Source organism: Talpa europaea (genome assembly GCF_964194135.1).
Source record: "Talpa europaea genome assembly, chromosome: X".
In the NCBI taxonomy this organism is placed as follows: domain Eukaryota; kingdom Metazoa; phylum Chordata; class Mammalia; order Eulipotyphla; family Talpidae; genus Talpa; species Talpa europaea.
In genome coordinates this window covers 93,160,196-93,186,823 of record NC_140081.1, presented here as the reverse complement: position 1 = coordinate 93,186,823, position 26,628 = coordinate 93,160,196, and the positions used below count along the sequence as shown (strand labels likewise).

The following is a 26,628-nucleotide window of genomic DNA, read 5'->3' as shown; positions in this document are numbered from 1 at the left end:
AGACGGCCAGCGTATCTGCACGTGCTGGCCTGCGACTTGGGAGGGCAGTTAAGACACACACTTTGGAGACAGCGACAGATCTGACGGGTGAAGCGTGGCGTGAGATCGCCAAAATGCAACGAGTTGCCTTTGGCCAACCGCTCCCAAGGCTCAGCGTTCTCAGGAAATCCCCGAGAGGCAGCACGGCGCAGGTCACAGGTGTCATCGAGGACCTCGCCGCGGAACCCCTGGGTGACGCGCTTCCTGCCTCAGGCCCCCCTGTCAGCGTCCCAGCTGGGCTCTCCGGATCCTGCCCCGGGTTCCCCGGTCTGTCCCGACCTCCACCCCCCGCGCTCCCCGCGAGCCTCGCCGAGACCCGGGTCTCCAGGAGACCGCCAACCGGGGGCGTGGCTCGCCGAGCGGGTGGGCGTGGCTTCGCCGGGGCTTGGGGCGCATGCGCGGCCGCCCTACGGAAGCCCAGAGGGAGGGGCGGGAGGCGGCGGCGCGCTTTGCTCCGGCGGCGGCGGCGGCGGCAGCGGCGGCGGCGGCGGCGGGGACGAGGCGGGCGCTGACACCATGGAGCCGCTGTAACGCACAGGCTGCGCGGCGCGCGGGGAGGGGGCGGAGGAGGACGCCGCGGCCAAGTTCTCCGCCATGAACCTGAGGGGCCTCTTCCAGGACTTCAACCCGAGGTGAGGCGCCGCGGGCCCGGGCTCCGGGGAGGCGCGGCAGGCGTGATGCTGCGGCCCCGGCCTCCGCCCCAGCCTCCCTGCGAGCGCCAGCGCCTCCCCGGCCAGCCCGGCGGCCCGGCGCCGGCCCGCTGCCCTCGCCCCCGTCTCGAAAAGGCCTGCCTGGCCCCGCGCCGCCCCTGTCTTGTCTTGCCCCCGGGCCTCTCGGCTGCTGCCCCAACTTCCCCCTGGTTTCCAGCTTCTCCCACCCGGCTGCCTGCCCTCCATTCCCGGCGCCGGGATCATCTCACTTGACCCAGCGCTCCTACCCCCCCCCCCGCGCCAGCTGTTTCCTCCAGTTCCTCCCAACCCTTGAGGTTTCCCTTGGATGTGTGCCCACCCCTCGCTTGTTGGCTTCTTTGTCGAACTGATAATCTGAAACACTGTTGAATCCTCGGAGTGGGTGTCGGGCTCTGGCAGCGCCTTACATAATGCCTTTGAGGGTGAACCTGACAGTTTTCCCTATGCATTTCCTCATCAGTCTTCAGCTCCAAGTTTATTTGCAGGAAGTAGCTCTTGCCGGCCTATTTCCCGGATGGGCACTGTCCAGTGACAGTGGGGAGAACGCTGGCTAAGGAGTCAAGCATCTCCCCTTGCTCTTGCCTCGGCTCTCAAGCTCTCTTCCCTCCCACAGGCTGTGAGCTCTCTGAAGCCAAGATCACATTCTGCTCAGCTCACTCTCCCTGCCACCTCCCACTGTGTCTGACACACAGTAGGCGCTTAAAAAAATGGTTGTGGGCCTAACCTGAGCCAAAACCCCTGAACTGGAAATTAGACCGTATGAAACTGCTCATCTGAACAAGGAGTTGTTCTACTTGATCTCTTAAGTCCACTCTCCTGTGAAGGGGGTATCTGCTTCCCTCAGTTGCTGGTGAGCAGCCTTGCCCTCAGTAAACCTTTTGTATGCTAAGTCCTAGTCTCCGGGCTTCAGATGCGGGAGAGGTCCTGGTTTGTGGGTGGAGAACAGCACGTAAATACACAGTGATGAGCTGGGAGTCCAGCGGAGACCATTATCTGGGCTGCTTGTGGGGGATAGAAGGAAGTCTTGGGGGGGGTGTTTGTGTGTGTGTGGGTGTGTGTGTGTGTGTGTTGGAGTCCATACTTGTCAGGAACAGTGACATTTCATGGTGACAAACCATGGTGACTTCCTAGGTGTTCTTATTCATCTTTGAGGTCTACCAAGTTCCTATTCTAGTCTAGAGTGCCACTGTCCTAATCACAGGGCGGTCATTATCATAATTGCCTCGAAGGCACTCTACATAGAGAAGATGGTTGCGAGCAGGCACGGGGGAACTAACCACAGTAGTGCCTTTCTCTGCTGCTCCTGGGAGTTAGGATTGGTCTGCAGGGTATCTCCACTTTTGGTGGGGATGGTAATAAACTTAAGTAAAAGCTCCATTGGTTTGTGTTCTTGGGCCACCCACTTACCTGTTTTATCTGCACAGCGACCATAATATCCCAGGGCAGGGAGGACGCGTTTAATGGTTGATCACAAAGTACTTTACAAAGAGTCCCCCAGGACTCTTCTTGCAAGGTGACAAATAATTCCGAAGCCACCAAGAAACTGCCTCAGGTGATCTGACTGGCTAATGGAGTTGCCAAAGAAACATCCTTAACCACTTTTATCTTCAGTTTCCTTCCCCCCCCCCAATTAGATGTGAAAATTACAATGAATCATTAGGTACCTAAACAGTTTTATACTCATCAGCCTATTTCTCAGCACCTTCATTCTAGTAGGATTGAAGTTCAAAGATGAAAGCTAGACGTGTACAGCTCTGCTAGAGGGCGCCCCTTTCCTGGCTCAGTGTCCAGTCAGTGGGGGTGAGCACTTAACAGGGATGACTGCTAAGACTGCAGGTGATATTGGTGAGTCTGATTTTTCAGCTAGTGCTGGGTGCGTCAAGCCCCCTGGGCATGTGGAATTTTGCACATTGTTTTTAGTCTTGTTCCATGCCGAGGAGGGTCGTGCTGCAGCTGGAGAGCAAGTGAGAGTGCAGAGAGGAAGTTGCCTTGTGTGGAGGCCTCTGGTCCCGCTGCTGTCTGACTTCCTGCCTTTAATCCAGAGCCAGCTCAGCATGGTCGCCCTCCTAGCCGAGGACCTTGGCACGTACTTGTTGTCTTTGCCACCACTGGTTCCCTCCATTCCTCCTCACCTAGTTTATTCCAGTTAATCCTTGAGCCTTCAGCTCACTTGTTGCTTGCTGATGGCCTTCCCCGAGCAGATCACTGCTCCCTCTGTGCGGTGGCTGCAGCACACCGTCCTCCTGCATCGTGGCGTGCAGGACGTGGCGTCGTGGCATGCAGGACGTCCTTCTGCCTTGTACCTGTGTGGTGATGCCCGTCTCCTCCTAAACAGTAAGCTCCGTGGGCCATGGATCTGTGCTTCGCTTTTGCACCTCGCATGCCAGCAGTGGTTCCTGGTTCAATAAATACTTGTGAAAGCAACACCTAGGCTTTGTTAGAAACACAGTGGTTCCCAGAAGGGCAGGGGAGGAGAGGGCGGGAAGGGAAGAGGGCATCAGCCTGACAGTGGCATGGGCGCTAGACTATTGGTATGGGTGAGGTGAAGCTTATACACACAAGGGGAAGATGTACCCCCCAAATTTATATAGTTTTGTACATCAATAAACATTTTAAAATCCTAAAAAAATAAATATTTGTGAAATGAATGACTGACTCTCCAGAACTCTCCAGGTGAATCTAGAGCTGCTTCTTTAGTCACTCCTTTCTGGTAATCTGCAGCCTGGTTCTCTCCTCACTCCCCTCCTTCAGAATGCAGCCATTCCATTGGGAAGCTGGGAAGACCGTAGTGCTCAGACTGAATGTGACCACTTTGCCTTTGCACATCATGTCTTTGCCAGAAATACTGTCGTGGTTTGGTGGGTCCCAAGGCATGGGCCATGGCTCCAGATCCTTTCCACCCTGTGAGCCTGGTGAGTCTGACCCTGCTGATATGTTGCAAAGGGTCTGGAAAACTGCAGTGACAGAGAATGATTCACCAGTGTCAACAGAGAGGTACAGGGCTGCCAGCTGACCCTCTACCTTGCTTGGAACTGGTTGATCATGAATTTCTTTTTAGTTACACAGGTTAAACCTTGCTGAAACAAACACACTCGAATGCCCCGCCACATCCTTGAATGCCCCAGGGCGACCTGACAGCTGGGGAGCCCTAGTCACTGAATAGGCAAACTATTAGAGCTAGTCAGAATTGGCAAACTGATTCCAAGCTGTTCCTAGGAGGCAGGGATCTGGAAGTAGCTGGCTTTCAGCCAGCACCCTGCCCACACCATGTAGCCTTGGGATTTTCTACCACTGTGGAGTTGCTGGCTCAGAAAGCCCTTCAGCCTTGGGAGCCAGGCAGCACTGGCTAGGCCTTCTGAGTCATCCACACGAAGCTCCCGACAGAGCTCCCGATAGTGTGGTTCATCCCGAGGGTGTGCTGACTTGGACAAAGGCTGCCCAGGCTTCCATCTGTGGCCACGGGGTACACTGAGGTCTGTAACCTTTACATTGCAACTTCCAAAGCCATTCTCAAGTCTATGTAAGTTATCTCTTATTTGAAGTCAAGAAAAATGAATGGTTGCTGGTAACTTAACAAAAGGCAGCTAACTACCTGACCTATAACAGTTGTTTGCAAAGTATATTTAAAGCATTTGTTTGTCCAGCATCTCCCGAATTCCTACTGTGTGCCAAGGGATGCTCTATAGTGTGCTAGTAGCACTATGTGCCCAAGCCCAGTGGAAGAAGCAGAAATGGAGAGAAATCACAGTCCATCATAGGATGGGGCACTCCGGAGACAGGAACCACGTGCTGTGGTAGTACAGGGGCCAGAGCCACTGATTCTGTCTGGAGCAAGTAGGGAAGGTTGTACAAAACCATGGGGTTTTGTCAGATCAGAGGGCAGGAACGGCATTTTAGGAGGGATGAGGTATTCAAAGGTGCATGGTCGTGGCAGGGTTATGTTCAGACAGGAGTGGGAGGTTGATGCTAGGAGCCCCACACAGGACATGTGCCATGTAGTTGAAAAATGTTGAAGAGAGTGATAACAATTACTGCAAATAAAATGCATGGAATATTTTTAAAATGTAGGCTCCAGGTTCACCAGTAATGAGTGTATGTTGGTTGTATTAATGAATGGACTGCTTGCTACCCAAATGTCTGTTCTTCTGAAGCTACTTAAAGAAAAGCCTTTTGGTTATACTGAGTTTTTTTTGTTAATAGCAGCTGTCACTTATGGGGCACAATGTCTCTGCTTTTTATCCATTACCTCAACTCCTCACGATAACCCCTCATCAGCTTGCTCATACATGAAAGCACTGTGGTATGGATCGATTTGACCTATTTCAGCTGCACTAGTTATATAGAAAAGTGTCAACTACCTCATTTAGCAATCATTTTTCTCCCTGTGAGTTACCAGTCTATTTTGCAGAGTCTTAGAGACCTTGTGACTCTTCTGAAGTCGCACAGGCCAGGTGGGCCAGCGGGATTCTAGCACAGTGGGTCTCCTAAAGTCTTCGTTCTCTCCTGCATGCCTCTCTAGTTCAGTGATGGCCCCCCCAGCCTCCATCATCACACAGTCGGTGCAGTACACTGAGGAGCCTGTTAGTGATGAAACAAATCTTACATTCACACTTACACATCCAATGGGCGTTATCCTTCAAAGAAGTTACTTAAAGAAAAGAAACGCCTGTCTATGCATGACATAGCCGTATATACTTCCTGTATGCACCTCTCTCGATTACACTGCTCGCACGCATTACACATCTGCAATTCCCTTTGGAAGCAGATTGTACGAATCCTATAAAATCCATCTCAATGCTTTATGAGTGTATCAGTTTTGATCCAAAAGAATGCCACCTGGTTTAATCACACCTCTTACTCACTGAACTTGGCTCTGGCTTTTGGCCTATTCCAAAAATCGAACTCGCTCTCGGTGAAGATTTGGCACTCTCGGGATATTCAGCGGAGCAGGCTGTCGGCGCGCGGCGCGAGCCCGGGAGGGCACCCGGAGAGGGCCGAGCGTGCAGTGGACCCAGCGCCCGGCTTCCCAGAGGGACTTTTTAAAAGAGATGAGTCTCATTTGAATTTATGATTTCTGGTTTTAAATGTATCATTCCCATGACTTGGTAATTACACACATAACATTTTTCTTGGCCGTGAGCTCCTGGAGGCCGGATGTTGGCGCATTCAGTAGAGGTGCTGCATGAGTCCATGTTGAGGTACAAATAGACCCCGTACCTTTGGAGACTGTTGTAGGGGAGACAGTAGATTGGCATTCTAGATGGTTTCCCAGCACTCTGGGAATTAAAGCTTCCCAATACTGAGCTTGGGGTTTCTAATTGCTCTGTCTTATCAGGCCATGCCTGTACAAGGTGACTCTAAGGGGAAAGTCTCGACTTGAAGGAGACAGCTCTTCATAACTGATGATTCATGCTTTGTCATCTGTGAGCTAACAGGGAGAAAAACGAGGTAGTTGAAATGAGGTAGTTGAAACGTTTCTATAGGAGTGCAGCTGAAATAGATCAAATCAGTCACTTCCACAGTGCTTTCCGGTATGAGCAAGCTGATGAGGAGACAGGCTTAGAGAGCATGATAGGTAGTGATTGAGTGATGTGTTATTATTTGGCTCTCTTGCTTTCTTATGCTCTTAAACCTTTCTCATCTTAATAAAACCAGTTGAAATCACCACTAAAAGACTGCATTTTGTTAATAAGGCTCTGCTCAGTGTAAGAGGCGCGGTTCCTTTAACAGTTCAGGAGGCGGTCAGTTAGCAGGTTATCTGATTGAGGTCATTCCCAGAAGAGAAAGAGGAGCTCATGGGCTGAGCCTCGCAGTGACGCACATGCAGGTGGGTGCAGGTGGATCTCTGCTCTGCTTAAGCCAGCGGCTTTCCTGGAGAAAACGGATGGATTTAAAGAGTCCATTCTTTTGACTTGCAGAAAACAGATACTAGAACTTTTGCACTCAGGATCTTGTCTTTCCTCAGTATATTCCCTCTGCCCTCACTAAGTCCCTTTGCCTTCCCCACCAAAGTGGAGAGAGGGAACTTGAGTCTGGAGCAGAAAGCGCCATATAAATTTGAGAGCAAATACTTGTTTGTAGTTTGACCCAGGTGACACTATTCAGTGACCGTGAACTTGCCTCACAGCTCCAGATGAAAGTGGAATAAATCCAGTTTAAAGGAGGACTTGGAAACGGTGAATTAGGAAGTCAGAGTGGATGCCAGAATATCCAGTGGAACCCCCAGTTGCTGGCTTTGGGGAATGTAGGGTAAGGAAAAATGTCAGGTTTTTCTGCCCTCCCACCATTAGGAGTGATGATGGATCCCTGCGGTCCTGAACGCATGCCTGATGGCGGGCACCGGGAATGGGGTGTGGGCACAGGTAGATGGGATTCACCTGGGCTAAGACTGGGCTTTTTAAAGGGCGGCGTCACGGGGACGCCAGCAGAAGCTGAAAGAGAAGCAGAGAGAAGGCCAGAGAGCCCAGATAGAGTGAGGATTTGCTGGGGGCGGGGAGGCCTGCCAGCCTCCCGGCCCCCCAGCACCCCTGCGTGCCGTATGCCTGGTGAACCCCAATAAAAGACCTGCAAAAGCCACTAAGGACTCTGACTCCTCCTTTACCCGGTCTGCTGGATCTTAGGAAACCTGCCCTGTGCACGTTCCTGCCACTACAGGGAATTAAGCCAAGTTTGTTTCCTACTTGGACTCTGGTCTCAAAGATCGAAGTTGTATTTTAAATATTCTGTAATAATGTTCCGTTTCACCCTTGAGTCCGTAATTATTTAAGGAAGGAAACTAAATTTATTGAGTATTACCTGCCGGGCACCAAGCCCTGTAGGAAGTGCTTTCTGACGGGTTGCCTAATCCTCGCCCCACGCTGCCTGGTCCGGGAAGTGCCTGGTCCGGGGAGTGTTCTCCATGCTTTGCTGATGAGGAATCTGAGGCGCAATTTTAGTAATGCAGATAATTTCTTCAATTCTGTTCCGCTTAACAAGTGATTATTGGAAAAGATCTACATGGTCACACAATTTTTAGTGTATGATGAGTTGTGGAGAATGTCTGCCTCCAGGCTGCCAGTTACGGTATACCTTGCACACTCTTACAGTCTGCCTGCTGACACGCTTCTCGTAAATCTGCAGTGGCTCCCTATTGCCAATTAATAAATTCCAAGAACTTTACCTGGGTGTTCAAATCTCTCCCTACTTTCTCACCAGCTTACCTTTCCCTTATTTCCTCGGGTGCCTTCCCCCCACCCCCAGACTGTCATAGGATGTTTTCCATAAGTTCCAGGCTCCTGGCATATGAAAGACTGCCTCACACTTTTAAAGCCTTGTCCCTTTTATCTGGAATTTGCTTTCCCCAACCTACTGCCCAGACCCCGCTGCCCTTCCCAGGAGAGTGATCTTCCCCCCCCCCCCCCCATGGTGCAAGCCCCGGTGAGCGTCTCTCTCCGCTCCTGCTGTTCTGTGAGCATCTTCAGGCAGGACAGTTTCCCCCACGCTGCGGCACTCAAGCACTTTTTTGGTGGTTAACTTAGATTTGCGTTTATTGTTTAACAGTGTCCTATGGTCCTTTTTAATTTTTATCTCTGGAAGAATCTGTATGTACTTAGGAAAGCAAATTTTTTTTTCATCCTGTTACTTAATCTTCCCACTCTAACCATGCTATTGTCGTCTACTCTGGTGTTGATTTCTATGGTTTCTTTTTTTTATTATTTATCCAAGAGTCGGGGTACAGGCCAGAGTCGCGGGAGGGTGAGAGGACCCACCAGAGATAGAGCGGGGAGCAGAACAGGCAGATGGACCGAAAGCACTCTGAGGGCAGCAGCGGGGAGACAGGAGAGGTCTGCCTCACCACGTGGGATGCTCCCTGGCCAGCCGAGAATCGAACCGGCGCTGCGGAGGCTGCAGACAGCTTCACAGTGCCGTGCTCAACCTGCAGCGCCACCAGGGGAGGCCCCATTTCTACGGTTTCTGTAGGAACTTTTTCTACTTAATCTGTCCTGATGTAATAGTAGCATGTAGAAGTCCACAATCAAAAGAACTGTACAGTCTTAAAAGTGTCTTAATTGCATATTCTTTGGCCTTATTATTTGGATTTCATTATTTAGATTTTCCTTATTAGCATTTTAGTGTTTTAATAAATTTGATTTTGAAATCTAATTTATGAAGTCACTGTACTTGTCACCCGCTTCTCTTGTCTCACCCAGGGGTGATAAACCTGTGTCATCTCCTGTCATGTGGTTGCTTTGACTTTCAACATTGGTTCCAAGAGTGACTCTTGAATGCAACAGATTTATATTTGATTTTGTAATCCATTAAGTGGCCTCCTTTTTATAGACCTTCATAGGTTGAATAATGACCCAATACCCCCATGTTCTAATCCTTGGAACCTGGGAATACCTAGGTTCTGCTGCAAAGAGGAATTAAGGTCGCTGATGGAATTAAGGTTGTTCATCAGCTGGCCTTAAAATTGGGAATATTCTGGAGTCTCTGGCAGGTCCCAGCAACACATCTTACATGTGGAAGGGGGAGGTAGAAGAGGAGGTCAGAGTGAGTTAATGGCAGAAGGACCGGCCTTTCTGCTGCTGGCTTTGAAGTTGGAGCAGGGGGTGTGAGCCAAGGGGCTCTGTGGTGACGTCTAGAAGCTGGTAAGAGGGGGAAACAGGTTCTCTTTTAGAGGCTCCAGAAGGCTCACATCCCTGGTGCCACCTTGATCTTGGCCCAGTGACAGCCATACTGCACTTCTTACCTTCAGTGGAATGGCAGTGAGTTTGCTTTCAAAGCCACCAGGCTGGCGGTGATCGTGCATGGCCGCAGAAGGACACATCACCCTATAGTTTTCCAACCCAGTATGTGCACGAGGAGTTGTATTTCCGTACCATTATTTGTCCTCTTGTGAGTTCATCTTGCTTCCTCGGTTTTCATTTTTCATGTACTAGACCCAGAACTGTTCATTTCTGCCGGGACCAGCCCTGGTGAGCAGGGTTGAGGAGAGGAATCCAGAAGAACCAAGAAATAAAGAACTGACAGAAACAAAATAGAATTTAAGAGAAGCGGGACCCGGGGACACAAGGTGTCTCAGTCCAAGCGCAAGCGTCCCGAGCGCCCGGTGCGACGCATTGTTAGTGATGCAGGCCACCCCTCCCCTCCTTGTTAGTTACTGCACGACGAATCTTTCTCTCAGTGTTTAGCCTCGTCTGCGCACACGGCCACTGCCACAAGGTTCTGCATTATCAGGTATATTCTCTTCCCTCTCTAATCTCGCCTGTTTCTCGGGCTTAGCTTTGCTAAGAAAGGACACAAGAAGGGACGTCGTGGTCTGGACATGGGCCAGTCTTCCAGCCACGACCCTGACCTTCTCCCCGCCTCAGCACTTCATGCCTTAGGGGTTGCCAACAAATTTCCCTATAAATTAGGTTAAACATCATACAATCATCACTTTTCCTGCATTTAAAATGCTTTGGTACTTGTAGTTTTCTGTTAAGTAAGAAAACTTTTAGGGAGGAGATGAATGTAATGTACATGGTGTACTCTCTGCTCCGCATCTCTTTTTGGTTTATAATCTGAAATTTCTTTAGAAAACAGTTTACCTCTCCATATTATCTCATTTATTTGCACCCCAAGTTTATCATTATCTTTGCATTTGTTTATGTTGTGGTTTGTTGATTCCTTTAAATGTCCCATCTGCTTTCCAGTGCTCTGTTCCCGGCACCGATGTGTGCAGCCCGGGCTTTGGTCAGCACGTTACTCCTGATTTTCTAGACTCTGCTGTACCCCCTGTGCTTTCAGAGAGAATGTCATCTCGGCTGGTTGCTTGTTCTGCTTGTTCTATTCATTTCTGTTAGCTTGAAACCCCCTTCAGGCCCCCTTTTCTCCAGAGTGTAGGGGTGAAGTCATTCTTGGCGATTTGGGGTCTGAGCCCTTTCTCTGCAGCAGCTTGTAGACCTCCTTGGTTTTGAGCGTTAAGAATCATAACCAATGGCTGCCAGCCCCGGGGGACCTGACAGGCTTCCCAGGGGTCTGTGAGGGCCAGAGTATTTTTATAATAACGCTGAGACCTGTTTTGCCCCTCTCTGGATTGATGTTTGTACAGATGAGCTGGGGACATGAAACCACGCTAGTGGTACCAGTAGTATCAGCAGTACCGGTGGGAGTGCTGGTAGGAGTGATAGTGTCATCAGCTTCGTCCCCGCTGCTTCACCACGGGTTTGCACTCAAGACAGAAAGCCAGCTTCACCTAAGAATGTCCTTGACCAAGCAGGCAAAAGCTGCCGAGCCCATTAACTCTTGCCCCTGGAGCACACCTCTCTTTTAATTTTCTCTATGAGGAGTCAGGAAGAGCGTGTAAAGGCCATCGACCATCTGCTGATGCTGAGCTACAGTGTTGGCTCAAGGGGAGAGGCCACAGGCCTGGTCACTCCTGCCGTAGCAACCTCACCCCCTCCATAATTTACGCTCTTCTGATTAAGTGGGTTTCACCGCACAGCCTCCCCCTTTTTCCCAAGAAACACTTCTCATGGTGTGTTTCATAGCACAAAAGCAGGATGTGCACCTTTGCGCACAAATAAACCGAAGAGTGTGAAGAATGCCCTCCCTCCTCCCCGCGGAGATCGCCGGCAGTTACCAGGACCGTGGGGGTCGCATTGAACGCAGTTTAAAGGACATTGCAGTCACACAGATCTTGGCTTGAACCTCAGCTCTGCCAGCTGCGGGCTGCTTGGGCAAGTTACTTAGCACCTAAACCACTGCTCCTCACCTGTCAAATGGCGATAGGGAGCGTGCCGGTGAGGGAGGGCTGTGCGAGGCTTGCGTGAGCTGATGGCTGAAAAACAGCAGTGTCTGACCGCTGTGAACATTGGGTAAATGTGAGCTGTTGGTGGTGTGTGTGTCGATAGGTCAATGCCTATGCCAGGTTTACTGAGGTCTGTTTTACATGCAGCAGTAAACGCTACTTTTCAGTTCACAGCTCTAAATTTTTGGTAAATCCACATTCTTATGTAACCACCACCCAAAGATACAGGCGCAGAACAGTTCCTCGCTGCAGAAAATCCCCTCATGCCCGTTGGTAGCCAGTTTTTCCTCCAACACACCCACTAGTAGCTACACTGAGCTGCTTTCTCTCTCTCTACTTTTGCCTCTGCCAGAACATCGAGTAAGTGGAGCCCCTAAGTATGTTGTGTTTCCAGTTTTAATTACCTCACCTAGCACAGTGCGTCAAGGTTCATTCCTGTTGCCACATGATCCTGAGTTTGTTCCTGGGTCGGGCGGATGTGTCACAATCGCTTTAACCATTTACCAGTTTGTGGACGTTTGCTTGTTTCCAGTGGCTGCTCGGGATAAATACAACCGTCAGATACACACCTTGGTGTGGACACATGTTCTTCCTTTTGCCTGCGTAATACCGAGGCATGGGATTGCTGGGTCCTGAGCACGTACACAGCCTGGCAGGAGCGTGCCGAGGCCTTTCCTCTGCTCCACGGCCTGCGCCGCCACGGTCATGCTTGGTCATATTAATTTCAGCCCCTGGAGCGGGTGTGGACTTTTATCACATTCTAATTTGCATTTCCTTACTGACGGAAAATATTATTTTTTCATGTGTTCATTTGCCTTTTGTACCACTTCCTCGACAGTGTCTGCTTTTTTGTTGCCATTTTAAATCAGGCTGTTTTCTTATGTTATAAAAATCCTTTATATATTCCAGATGCAGGTCGTTTTCAGAATATGTCCAGTTTATGACTTGGCTTTTCATATTCTTAGTTGTGTCATTCAGAGAGTAAGAGTTTGTCATTTCGAACAAGTGCAATTTTGTACTCCCTCTCCATAATCTTGGCCTAACCCTGGCTGTCAAGTATTTTACACCCTGTTTCCTAGACGTTTTATAGATCTGACCGTTACCGTCAGTCCTGTGATCCAGCTCATGTGAATTTGTGCGTATCGGGTGCGTTTCCCCCCTCCCTGCCCCGTTGTTGCAGCACTGTTTATCAAAACATTCCTTTCTGTGTTGAATTACCTTGGCGCCTTGGTCAGAAATGGGCTGACCATTACGCGGGGCTATTGTGGACTCTCCGCGCCTGCATTTCTCTCCTGATGCTCACGCCACACGCCACATCGTCTCGGAATTGTGGCTTGACGTAGGAAACCTCAGAGCGCATAGTGGGCCTGCTCACACCTTGGGTGTAACTCAGGGAAGCCCATTTTGGACCTCTGGCCTCCAGAGCTCTGTGGGAATGAGTGGGCGCTGTTTGAAGCCACTGTCGGGTAGGTGGCGTGATCAGGCTTGTTTCTGCCTCCCCGTTGTGAGCTTCTAGAGCCGCCACCTGTGGCCCATGCACGCAGCGCTTGGGCGTGTGAGCACGGGGCACACGAGCCTGCAATTACTGACACTTGGGCCCAAAGAGCATGGGCGTGTGCGTGTGTAAACACTCCCACCTGTGCCAAGAGGCAAGTGAGGAAGGCAGCAGCAGCAGGGAGGACCGCTCTGAGGCGAGGACACAAGACTGAGAACGCCAGAGAGGCCAGACAAAGAGCACAAAGATTTGTGGGGAGGGCTGGGAGGCAATTGCCTGCCTGCGTCCCAGCCCGGGCCTGCCTCCTTGCATGCCAGCCTCCCTGCCTGGTGTGCCTGTGTACCTGAGTTGGCATGAAAGGTGTGTGAAATCTATCAAGGGCTCTAGGACCCCGTCTGCCTGAAACCACAGCGCACCTGCAGGTTTAGGGCACGCCGGCCCTACAGCTGCCACGTTGGTGGTACACGCAGTTACCATAGGAAGGGAATGCCGGGGGCACATACATCTCACCAGGGTTGAATTTTGTAATGTAAACATGAGCAACTCCATCTGGAGCTTTGCTTTGCCTTGGCGTCTGGTAGGCTTCAGCGCGCTCTCTCCTTGTTTGCTGCGTTTCTCTCAAATATTTCTTATTTCCATGCGATTGTAAATGGTAGCTGTTTCATAACCTTTCATTTTTTATTGAGATAGCATTGGTTTACAAACGCCGCCTGTGATGTAGAGGTTTAGGGTCACACCCTTCAGGCGTTGTTAGCGCACAGTTCCCATCCTCAAGACACCCTCAGTCTTTACACTTTAGAATAGTCTGAGCTACAGGAAAGTGACAGCAGGTGATAGTTGTTTTCGCTGTGTCTGTTTGCTGATTGCTTCCGTTGGATGGAAATGCAATTTTTTTTTGTACTTTTATCTGTAGCCTACAACTTTGCTCCATTCACTTATTGGAGATAGTAGCCTTTGTTGTAAGTTAGGATTTTCTGCATGGTCTGCTTTGCAGATATCAGCTTACTCCTCTCAGCTCTGCCTTTTCTTTGCTAGTATTGTGGCTGGGCCTTCAGTGCAATGCTGAATAAATGTATTCAGGGGGACGCATCTGCCTTGTTTCTGACTTAGGGGGAAGGTATTTAGTCTTTTCATCATTAAGTACTGTAACTAGATTTTGCATCGATGCCCTTCTGTTCCTAATTTGTGGAGAGCTTTGGTCTTAAATGGGTAGTGAATTATGTCAGTGCTTTTCCTAGAACTATTGAGGTAATTGTGTTTTTTCTTTTTCATTCTGGTAAAACAGTGAACTACATTGATGTATTAATATTGCCCTCAAAAATGAATTGGAGGATGCCTCCCTCACTGTTTTCTGCAAGAGTTTGTGAAAAATTGGTGGTGTTTCTTCCTTATGTGTTTGGTAGATTTTGCCAGCACCTGACATTTTCTGAAAGGATTTTAACTATGACTTCAGTTTCTTTAATAGATGTAGGGATATTGTAGGGTAAAAGGTATCAGGCTTTTCCGCCCTCCTGCCATCAGGATAGATGATGGATCCCTGCGGTCCTGAACGCATGCCTGAGGGCGGCACCTGGAGCAGGGTGTGGGCCTAGGGAGATGGGATTCACCTGGGCTGAGACTGGGCTTTTAAGGGAGGTGTCACCGGGACACCAGCAGAGGCCGAGAGAAGAGGCGCAGAGAAGCTGAAGCAGAAGCAGAACCACGAGAGAGCAAAGAAGCAGAAATAACGCCAGAGAGCCCAGAAAGAGTGAAGACTTGCTGGGGGCCCGGAGGCTGGCCCTGCCTGCTGTGTAGCTGGTAATCCCAATAAAAGTCTGCAAACGCCACTGAGGACTCTGACTCCTCCTTGACCCGGTCTGCTGGGTCAGAAAACCTGCTCAGTGCCCCGTTCCTGCCCTTACAGATGTGAAAGTGTTTCTTTTCATATGAACTTCGATAATGTCTCTCAGGAGATCTACTTGCATACAATTTTCTCATCTGCAGTGGGGCCCTTGCTGTCCTTTCAGTGTGGGTGACTTCTGCCCGCTATTTGTTTCCTGGTCACTCTGGCTGGAGCCAGGAGGCAGCCTCGGCCTCCAGAGGTCCGCTGCCTGCCTTGGCTCCCTTCCTGCGTCTTCAGAGCCTGCAAGGGCAGGCAGAGTCCACGCATGTTTGGAATCTTTCTAACTTCCTGTAGGGTAAAGAAAATATCAGGCTTTTCTGCCCTCCCGCCATCAGGATAGATGATGGATCCTTGTCCTGAATGCATGCCTGATGGCGGGCACCTGGAATAGGGTGTGGGCACAGGTAGATGGGATTCAGCTGAGCTAAGACTGTGCTTTTAAGGGCGGCGTCACAGGGGGATGCCAGCAGCAGCAGCAGCAGCGGCCAGTAGAAGCCGAAGCAGAAGCCGAAAGAGAAGCCGAGATCACCAAAGAGCCCAGATAGAGTGAGGATTTGCTGGGGGCTGGGAGGCCTGCCAGCCTCCCGGCCCCCCAACACCCCTGCCTGCCATATGCCTGGTGAACCCCAATAAAAGACCTGCAAAAAACCTACTGAGGGGGCCTCCCCGGTGGCGCAGAGGTTGAGTGCTGGGTTGCGAAGCTGCCTGCAGCCTCTGCAGTGCTGGTTCAATCCCCGGCTGCTCCCCGGCCACCGGAGGAGGGTCCCACATGGCGCGCAGACCTCTCCTGCCGCCCGCTGCTCCCCTCAGCAGTGTCCTTCGGTCCTTCTGCCTGCTCTGCTCCCCGGTCTGGCTCTGGTGAATTCTCTCACCCTCCCACGCTTCTGACTGTACCCAGTGCATGTATAAACCAAACAAACAAACAAATAATAAACAAATAAATAAATAAGACATGCCTCTAGAAAAATTAAAAAAAAAAAAAAAAACCTACTGAGGACTCTGACTCCTCCTTTACCCGGTCTGCATGGGATCAGAAAACCTGCACCACGTCCAGTCCTGCCCTTACACTTCCCTCTCTGCCTCACCTCACCTGTCCCACCACCTCTCCTTGACTTGCTCTTGTGCTGTTAAGGGCTCACGTGATGACGATGGGCCCACCTCGATAATCTGGGCTACTGCCTCAGTAATGTGAACCCCATCTTCAGAATGCTTTCATGCCAGTATCTAGATTAGTGTTTGATTAAATAACCAGGGAGCAGGAATCTTGGGGAATACCTTTAGAAATTTGACTACCACCGTTGCGGACTTTCAGACAGGAATAGTAGTGTCAGTCATCCAGGTGCACCCAGGCTCATCACGGGAACTCTTAAAAACAGAGAACTTTCTCTGGGAGCAGGAACAGTCAGAAATTTCAAGAGTAACAGTCAATGTGCTGTTGCTGACTTTGAGAGGCACCTCCAGGATCTGAGGTGACAGTCGAGCAAAGCCCCTGGGCCCTCAGTCAAACAAACAGAAAGCCGATTGCCAGCACCCTAGCGAGTGTGGAAGAAGAGTCCTCCCAGAGCCCCCTGAGAAGAGCCCAGGCAACTGGCATCTTGGTCTTAAGAGACTCCAAGCAGAGAAAGTAACCAAACCTCCTGGACTGGCACACGCAACTGAGAGATAATACATTTCCGTATTGTTTTAAGCTGCTAAGTTTGTGGTAAATATTTCTACAGCAGCAACAGAAAACTGAAACATAATAAGTCACTCAACTTCCAGTTAGTGTTTGCTTGCTGTAACTTTTTCTGTTTTACTTTATTTTTTTTTTATTTTTTACATCATTGTTCATTTTTCAACAATGTTTGCTTCCCCCACACCCTCAGGTGCAGTCCCCATAGAGTCTCCTTCCCCAGGGCACCCGTGCACCCTCACCTCAGCCCCCGGGGCTCCTCCCTCCCTCCCTCTCACCCCCTCCCTCCTCCTCCCCTGCAGGATGTCTCTGGTTTATCATTGTCTGTTTTTGCTTTTGCGTGTTTTGTATGGCTATTGTTTGTTTTTTTTACACGGATGTCTTATTGGGTTCCCCTATACTCCTCCTATAAGTGTTTTTACTTTTAATCTGTGACGTTATAGAGAAGTGTGTTGCTTATAGATAGCATATAATTGCCTTGCCTTTTTTTTAATCCAATCTAACACTCTTTGTCTTTTAATTGGTGTTTAAGCCATTTGCACTTAATGTAAATGCCAGTAGGTTAGAGGTCCACTGCCTCCTTGCTGCGCCCTGTGCACTGGCCCTGCAGTAGGCTGGGGCTGCAGTAGAGGCACGGCCTTTGTTTTCTTTCTCTGTGTCACCGTCCTCCCCTGCCTGGTATCCAGTGTCAAAAAATATTTTAGCCAGTTTCTTCTTTAAAGTGCGAAGGAAAATTCCCACTTCTCTTATCACATCAAAGCTGGAAGTAGACGTGCTCAACAATGCAATCTCTAATTACTATTTTAAGGCCATCCTCTTCAAGAAGTCCTCTGTGTGTGTGTGCGCACATGCGTGTGTGATTCAGTCAAAAAAAAATACAGTGCATGTACTGAGATGCTAGTACCTGTGAACATGGCCGATGACTCGATGACTGCCTTTTAAAGCATAGAATCCACTAATTAGTCAGTGACAGGGTGTGACCTTGTCCTAAACGTGTCAACACGGTCGGCTAGTTCGGCTGCTTGGAGTGTGGCCCCGTCTCACATCCTCGCCTACCTGGCTGCTGTTCACACATCCTTCAGAACCAGCTCCAGAGTCATCACCTCCTGCTTCCCAGAACCCATGGACAGAATTGGTATTTCCTCTTCTGGGTGCTGTTGCACTCGGCCTGCAGCGCCGTCCTGTTACAATGAGGTGTTTGGCACCGTTTCCCGCCTACAGGCAGTCCTGGAAAACCGGACACTCCTTTCAGTCTTCTTACTAGTTCTTTTCTTTTTTTTCTTTTTTTTTTTTTTTTTTTGGGTGGGACCCTCGCTGGCGGCCGGGAAACAAACTGGCGCTGCAGAGGCTGCGGGCAGCCTCGCAACCCAGCGCTCAACCACTGCGCCACCAGGGGAGGCCCCCTAGTTCTTCTCGTAATGAACAAGTGTTAAATTAGAGACTCTTCACATTCTGAAAAATGCCGCTGTTGTTACTGTTCCACTGTCACATATTGGTAACAGTGAATCCTCTTTAATCATTTTTCTCTTCTCCTAGCAAATTCCTCATCTACGCCTGTCTGCTGCTGTTCTCTGTGCTGCTGGCCCTTCGTCTGGATGGCGTCATTCAGTGGAGTTACTGGGCTGTCTTTGCTCCCATATGGCTGTGGAAGCTAATGGTCATTGTTGGAGCCTCCGTCGGAACTGGAGTCTGGGCACGCAACCCCCAATATCGGTAACACTGCCCTGTATAACCCCCTCGGTCTCTTCCTGCGGAAGCAATATCTTAATTTATTTTTCACTTTTGATAAAGTAAGGATTCCTTCCTGTCTGGGGATTTATAGGAACGATAATATAGGCAAACTGAGTTCTAGTCTATGTTTTTGAAAATTGGGTGTTTGCTATGCATTTTCTTAGAAAACCAAGATTGTTTTGAGTTTTAACGTTCCTAGCCAGCTTACAAACCTCTGTGTAATCTCAAATGCACCCCACACACACAGCTGTCACCCCATGCTGGGTGAGGACGCGTGAAGCCGTCATGGTGGGGGGGCAGTTCTGCAAACCTACATGGTAGTTTTGGGTTTCAGGCACGTGTCCTTCTCTACTTCAGACTTACGGCTGGGGCTCCCCTTGTCCCGGTCTCCAAGTTTGGAGGTGTTGGTACTCACAGTGGTGTGGGGGAGGTAGCTTGTCCTGAAGATGGAGACAGGGGACTCTTAGGGGGCGCCTCTTCCTGGCTGCCTCAGCCCACTGGCTCCGTGTGCTGCTGTCCTGCGAGAGGCTCCTGTCCCTGCGAGGGGAACGTCCGAGAGAGAAGGGGGGACTTAAGAAGTGTAGAAACTGGTGTGCCCCCGCTTGTTGCCTTTTGGTTAACAATTTGAAAAGCAAGATTTAAATTGTGTCAAGTCTGTTACCACGTATGTACATGAGAACTGTAAAATGGCTGCACAGGAGCCTTAGCAGGTGGAGGCCGGTCATGGGTCGCCGTGTTCAAGTCCTGAGGCTTGTGTGTAAAGATTACCTGTGCGGCTGCGACACTTGCCACTTGCGTGAGATATTTTCAGACATTTCATATTTGCTACTCAAGAGTGAAAAGCTAAACAAACATTTTAGTTTCCACTAATTGAGATTTACAAACTGTTGGGCTTTGTTGGTATAATTTAAAATTTTTTGAGCAAGAGAAGTTCGTTCATGGTGCTTAAGCAGCTAGTTAACTGGGCTCCTTGGCGCTTCTTTGTCATGTGCAGGTATTAATTCATCCTACTGGACTAGAAAGGACAATAAAAAGGCATCCTTGTTATTTATTTGCCTTTTAAAATAACACCTAACAAGTTACCATATTTTCTTGAAATATAACCCATACTTACTCATAGAGCTAGAATTCTTTCTGTACTATTGCATGAAATGTGATTTACGTGGCTTTTAAGTTGTGGAGAGGGGAGAACTGTGAGCTTTAAGGGATTTGTCAGTTTTTAGCAGTAGAAACAGTCGGCTTGAATGATCTTGGGAGTAGCTGAATTTGAAATTCCACACAAAAGAATTTATTGCGTGCGCTGTCAGGAGATAATAACTGACTGTTACTTCTGAGACTTTCCTCACAGTCTAAATTTTTAAGTCTGGTTTACTGGCCAAGTTCATATGTGTCCTGTTGTGCGGTTGTTCTGTGACCTGTTAGAGATTACGTTCAAATTAGCTTTTGACTTGATTTCCCTTGCATCGGATTTACAATTCACAGCGTCAGCAAAAGTTGGTGTCAGCCCTGAACTGCTTGCTCCTTCCCAAGCATCCGAACTGAAAATGTTTTTTCTTCTGTCCCCTTTCAGAGCAGAAGGAGAAACGTGTGTGGAGTTCAAAGCCATGTTGATCGCCGTGGGCATCCACTTGCTGCTGCTGATGTTTGAAGTCCTGGTCTGTGACAGGATCGAGAGAGGGAGCCACTTCTGGCTGCTGGTCTTCATGCCGCTCTTCTTCGTGTCCCCGGTGTCTGTCGCAGCCTGTGTCTGGGGCTTTCGACATGACAGGTCGCTGGAGGTGAGATGTCACTACAGTTCGTGCTCCAGAGGGTGAAATCTTTTGGTCAGCTCTTCTGATGTCGATTTCTTGCCCTTTGCTAGGAAGAGATGGGTCATTAACCGCAGAGCAAGGTACATGCAGGAACCAGGGATGGTGGCATCTTCCTCCTTGACTCAGATCCCAGCTTTTCCCCCAGACCATCAGCCTTCTTTCCCTTCAGGCCTCCTCCTTGGCCCTGTATTTTCAGGCTTCTCCTGAGAAACAGCCCTAGAGGTTGGGGTACACACAGCTGTCAGGAGGCTGCCATGAAGGTGCTGGCCCCTGTGATTGGGGGGCTGCAAGTCTGAAGTATGCGGGGCTGGGGGGCCGAGGTGCTGGAGACACAGAGAAGCCAGTGCTGCAGCCTGTAGACAGCATTCCGCCCCCGCTTCTCCTCTCAAGGATAAGAGGCCCCACGTTACCAAGGTCATATCCTTAAAGTCGGGCCCTTCACAGCAGTACCTGACGAGCGCTCGGCTAAATCACCAGCCACATTTACGTGAACTCGCCACCTCCGCCCCAGCAGCATTTGGCCCCACTCTCTGGTAGCCTCGGGCCCTCCCTGCTTGGCCGCGCTGGACACATGCAGATGGAAGAGCAGCGCCGGCAGTGTCGCTGCTGGTGGTGATGACGTTTAGCGAGCACTTTCCGTGTGCTAGGCTCTGCGTAGGGCTCCCGTCTGCAGCAGGATCTTAGGAAAGCGTCACACCAACCTGGAGGCAGGCATGTCCTGTGTCCTGCAGGGGAATTGATCTGTGCCTGGAACTAATCTGGCAGAGCGAGATTCCCATGCGTCAGCCTGGCGTGAGAGCCCACCTCGCCACTGGTCTGCACTGACCCTCGCCTGCTCCCACCAGGATGGGCCGTTAGGAAAAGCACCTGCAAGGACTCCTTGGGCCTGGACAGTGATGGAAGGAGGTAGAGAGGCACCGGCTAGACCCTCCTGGCCCTGTGCTGTCTAGTGCCAACATGCGCAGCCATGACCTGCCAGGCACTGCCTGGCTGCCCCTCCCTGCTCTGTTCCCAGATGTAGCTTCAGGCCTGTGCGTGTGTGCATGCATGTGTGCAGAGAAGCCTGTGTCGAGGGCTCTGGAGAGCATCACCATTTAAGGGGAGAGAAGGGAGGCTGGGGAGGGTGAGTGTGCAGCAGCCTCCTGGAGCCCAGCAGCAGAGGAGGAAGGAGGGAGGCGCGTCAGCACCCTTTGGTGCTGCACATGTGCCCTGGTGAGTGTGAGCTGGAATGTTGGATAGCAGGGAGGTCAGAGGGCCTGGCCTGTCCAGGGACCCTCACTCAGCATGGCAGTAACAGAGAGAGGGGCTCAAAGGGGATACTACAGTGGGTATCCCCTTTGAGGGGTGGGTTCATTGGTCTTGGGGTTTTGTCTTTTAATGGGAATGAGCTGCACTTGTTTCTGCACTTGGAGGAAAGAGCAGTCGCATAGGTGGGGAAACAGCACGTACATACATAACTGACATGTTGATGTTGGCGGGTCCTCCAGGAGCCGGAAAGGAATGGGCTGCAGGGCTCGGTCCTGGGTCCTGGGTCCAGAAGAAATACAGTGAGGGCTGTGGATGGAGATGTCTGTGAGCACAGGGCCAAGAAGGAGGCTGGGGGGCACAGTGCATTGATGTCTCTGCGCTGGGCGACCCCAGAAGCAAGGCCATTGCCTGGGGGGCACAGGGCGAGGCCGCCCCGCCCCAGAGGGGAGTGGGGCGGCAGGAGGCCAGCAGGCCTCTCTCACAGCGCTGCTTTGCTCCTCTGGTGCTGAGCTTCAGAAGGTTCAAGCTTCCCTTGATGGACCGCCGGCGCTGGAGCCCGCCTTCCTCTCATGTGCTGACCGAGGAACTGCAGGACTGAAAACAGGGTTCACGGTGTTTAACTGCTGCTTCTCTTCGTTTCCAGTTAGAAATCCTGTGTTCTGTCAACATTCTCCAGTTTATATTCATTGCCTTAAGACTGGACAAGATCATCCACTGGCCCTGGCTTGTATGTAATTTTTAAAATTCTTTAATAAACTTTTTTATTGTACAAGTAATTTGTATTCGTTGTAGGAAACTAGGAAAAGACAGACAGAGGTAATAGAATAAGCTCTGAAATCCACTGGGGAATGGCATGGTTACTGGTTTTGTTTCCTTGTTTTGAGGTTCAGTGTTTCATAAAAATAGTGGAGATTATACCACATGTGTTTGTATGCTGCTTTTTTTGTCTAATGTGCCGTAAGCATTTTTTCATGTCAGTCAGAGGTCTTTATAAATATAATTGTTAAAGTTTAATTGATGCAAAATAGTCTTTGAATGTGTTTCTACCCCTCCCCCCAGTTTCCAAATATTTATTCCCAGTGCTTTGGGATTATAAATCATCCTGCAGTGTGTATTTTTGGGCGCAAAAGAGCTTTGCCTCATTTTTCATGTTTTCTTAGGAAAGACTCCAAAAACAGTATTACTGGGCCAGAGGGGAGGAACTTTTTCAGATTTTGAAAGACAGGCTGCACTGCCAGCTTGCTTTTCAGAAAGGCTGTGCCAGTTTGCACTCCTTCCAGGAGTGAGTTCAAAGTTATGCTTAGAACCTGTGGCTTCAGCTAATAGACCGTGCATAGACCTAGACGGGGCAGCGGAGGGGGTTGGAGGGAGGTGGGCACAGCACCTATCGGGAACCGCACACCCTCTTGATTCAAGTCCCAGGTCCAGAAACCAAGTGTAACAAAAACATACTGGTAGAAGAAAACATAGAAGAAAACCATGGGGAACCTGGGGTTAGGTGAGGGGTTCTAGAAGTGACACCAACATGGTCCATACAAGCAACTGAAAATAAAATGAAGTGAATGAAAAGACAGGCCAGATTAGTAGAAAATATTTGCAAAGCACTGATCCAGCCAGGAACTTGTATCCAAAAAAAATCTCAAGATTCACAAATAATAAAATAACCTCATGAAAAAAAATGAAACAGTTGAACGCACAATTCACAAAGAGGCTGGCGGCCATGCAGGGCGTGAGCACGTGCATAGGCCTGAGTCTCTGTCAGGGAAAGACCAAGAAGCAAGAGAGGGTGCTGCCGGGCACCCATCCTGGTGGCCAAGGAGTCAGCACTGACGAGGCCAAGTGCTGGAGGGGACACAGGCTCAGGACACTGGCACAACATGGCTGGCTATGCCAAACTGTTTCGGTGCTCTGGAAAGCAGTCTGGTGATTTCTAGAAAGTTAAACACAGAGCAAGCATGTGACGCAGCAGTCACCATCTTAGCTCTTTGCCCCCAAGAAACAAAGATGTCTGGCTACACAAAAGCCCACAGTAGGCAGCACCCCAGCCTCCTTTCCGGGTGAGCAGCTGCTCAGACTGCGGGGCATCCAGGTGAAGGAAGCCCACTCAGCACTAGCCAGGTTCAGACAGGACACGGTTGCAGCACCAGCACCGTGCGGACGGAGAGAAGGCAGTCTCTGAAGGGGACATGCCGCGTGAGTCCAGTATGTCGCCCTGAGAAGACGAGAGTAGTGACAGCCGGCCGGATGACAGCGGGGGAGGGTTTGACACCTTGCAGGGACAGTGCAGGGAGTCTTGGGATGGCAGGGCATGGCCCTCGTCCTGCCTGGGGTGGTGCAGATGTGCACGTGTGTGCTGTTCCCCAAGAGAAAGCTCTGAGAAGGAATGAGACATGGACTAACTGCCCTTGGCCCTGGGCAGCACAGGAGGGAGGACAGGTCACTGGGAGCCCGGCCCGCTGAGGCCTCCGGGATCGTGGGGGACGAGGCGTGAAGCAGTCTTTCTGGTAGGACAGCCGCCCATTACGCGCTCCCTGGGCCAGGTGGCGGGACCTGAGCTGGAGCCACCGGGGCATTGTTAGTGCCCTGGCCTGTGGCTCTAAGCAGCCTGGATGCCAGGGAGCATGGACCCCCCCGAAGTCTCCCGCCAGGGCACCTCCAAGGACTGTGCCTGCACAGAGGGTATAGCAGAGTGGGGTTCAGCTGGGAGGGGCACAGCGCAGGGCTCGGGCATGTGCCTTGGGAGAAGCAGCCTGCAGGGTCTCGCCCTGAAGGCCCTCACCATGGTCAGGCTGTCCCCACGGCGGTCCTCTGCTCGCTCAGGCCACGCTGAGGCCAGCACGAGGTTGGCGGCGCCCCCGTGGAGGCGGGGCCCAGTGCTGAGGCACTTGTCTCCTCCTGTGCAGGTCGTGTGCGTGCCCCTGTGGATCCTCATGTCCTTTCTGTGCCTGGTGGTCCTGTACTACATCGTGTGGTCCGTGCTGTTCCTGCGCTCCATGGACGTGATCGCAGAGCAGCGGAGGACGCACATCACCATGGCGCTGAGCTGGATGACCATCGTTGTGCCTCTCCTTACTTTTGAGGTGAGCCATGCGCAGGTGTCTGCGGGCCCTCGTGAAGCCCCTTCCCGGGACGGGCACCTGCATGCCTCTGTTCCTGGAAACCGCCCAGTGGGTGCCTGGAGAGTGGGTCTGCAGGGAATGTTCAGTTTTGCCATGTTTTCCTTGGGGGAGGGGGGGCGCTAGGGATTGCAATAAGGGGCCAGGCCACGATGTGTCTGCACAGGTCCAGTGTCCAGCTATCTCTTGGAAGAGAGAGCCACCTGTGGAGCTCTGCGGTGAAGCTGTGTGGCGAGTGAGGGGGTGGGCGAGGCACCTCCTTAGAACCAACAGCAGCAGGCTGTCCCAGAGAGCCTGGCGGTGTACATGGGAGGGACGGGAGCTCAGGCCTCGTCCTCCCCAGAACAGGGGTTGCTGAAGTCACTCCTGAGACCGGAGTCCTGACAGGGAGGGCGGGGGTAGGGGGCGCACACAGTCGTGTTCCTGGGCTGCCTCCACAAGACATGGTGCTTTCTCCTCAGATTCTGCTGGTTCACAAGCTGGACGGCCACAATGCCTTCTCGTGTGTGCCCATATTTGTCCCCCTCTGGCTGTCCTTGATCACGCTGATGGCAACCACATTTGGACAGAAGGGAGGAAATCACTGTATGTACTCTACCGCAGAAGCCCTGGCCCCGTGTGTCTCTGTGTGTGGGTGTGTGTCTCTGTGTACATGTGTTCTGTATGTGTTGTGTCTGTGGGTGTAGAGGTAGGTGTGCATCTTGTGTGTCACAGTGGGTAGATGTCTGTGTCTCTAGGTGCATGTGTGCATCTGCGCGTGTCTCTCGGGGGAATGTGTGCTGCATGTGTTTACACATGACCCTGCTCTGTCAGGATAAGCCCAAGGGCCCCAACTAAGGAGTTTGGGTGGGAAAGCGAGCTAGGGGTGAGGAAGGTCTGGATCTTCCATGGCAAGGCTTTCCCGGCCTGCACCCCATCTCCCTGCAGGGACTCTGCCACGACAGTTAGGACTCACGTAGCAGGGACCCTTGACCCCTCCCCTCTGCTGCAGCGTGGGCGTCAAGATACCTCCTTCCCAAGGCTCCCAAGGGTTCCACGCCCTGACATGTCACCCACAGAACCCCAGAGTCCCCTAGCTTGTTTCCTCCTCATTCACCCCATCTTGTCGGGGGCCCTTGCTACTCTGTTGCCAGCCACAGGCCATGGTATCCTTTGGAGGCCATCTCTGGAAATGTAGCCAGACTAGGAGCTGTGAGGTGGCCCCTGGGTTCCTGGCCTGGACCAGCACTTAGCACCTGTCTGCCATCCTCTCAGATCCCAGGGGATGATGCAGCTCCTTTCCTTGGGAGACGACCTTGGGGTGCATGAGTTGGCCAGGACCGAGGATGAGAGGATAGAGCATCTCCTAGGAGCCGCAGGTGCTTGACCCTTAGTGCTGGTCAGGATCCCCTGGAGGGCCTGTGTCCCTGCAGCTCCTGATCCAGGTCTGGGCTGAGCGCATGGTGGCCCTTACAAGGCCCTGGGCACCCTCTCCCACACACTGGCCCTGCTTGGAGAACCACGGAGCTAGGGCTCCCTTCTGCCGCCTGGGCACGCAGGCCTTGCTCGGGCTTGGAATGAAGCTGTCGGCACAGAGCAGGACGCTTAGAGTAGGAGTTCCCACGCCCACAGGACATCAAGGAGAAGGCCAGTGTTTGCAAAGTGATCTCTTCTTTTTCAGGGTGGTTTGGGATTCGCAAGGACTTCTGCCAGTTTCTGCTAGAAATCTTCCCATTTTTGAGAGAATACGGGAACATCTCCTACGATCTCCATCACGAAGACAGCGAGGAAAGCGAAGACACCCCTGTTCCGGAGCCTCCTAAAATCGCCCCCATGTTCCGAAAGAAGACCAGGGTCGTCATCACCCAGAGTCCTGGAAAGTATGTCCTCCCACCTCCCAAATTAAACATCGAGATGCCAGATTAGAGACCACGTCCTGGACAGACCTGGTGGACCGGCGCTCCTCCCCACCCTGCCCTGCCTCGTGCTCACCTCCCAGAAGTGGCCCCGGAGCCTGAGCTGGCTCCGGGCACCTCCATCTCATGCCTTGTTTGCACTCAATGCCTAGCGGGGACTCGCCCCCAAGGACAGACCGCTGGGGGCCCCGGGTGGGCGGTGGCCGCACACGTGGAGGATGGCGGGCAAGTGCCTGCAGGAAAGGCCTCTCCCTGGGGCCAGGCTTCCCAACCAGC

General features: G+C 51.4%; 1 protein-coding gene across 3 annotated transcripts; it reads left to right on the top strand.

The window, feature by feature from the left end:
* Positions 1–618: 618 nt before the first annotated feature.
* TMEM185A (transmembrane protein 185A) lies at positions 619–26,362 on the top strand (the record flags this gene model as incomplete). 3 transcript variants are annotated; one of them, XM_084258679.1, is made up of 7 exons in its annotated part: positions 619–671; positions 18,088–18,264; positions 19,853–20,060; positions 21,985–22,068; positions 24,245–24,421; positions 24,919–25,042; positions 26,118–26,362. In XM_084258679.1, 7 exons carry the CDS (start codon positions 634–636, stop codon positions 26,360–26,362), a joined length of 1,053 nt encoding a protein of 350 aa, XP_084114805.1. The 3 variants fall into 3 exon arrangements, with proteins under 3 accessions (XP_084114805.1, XP_084114804.1, XP_084114803.1); XM_084258678.1 differs by lacking the exon at positions 18,088–18,264 and having other exon boundaries at positions 634–671; XM_084258677.1 differs by lacking the exon at positions 21,985–22,068 and having other exon boundaries at positions 634–671.
* Positions 26,363–26,628: the final 266 nt, after the last annotated feature.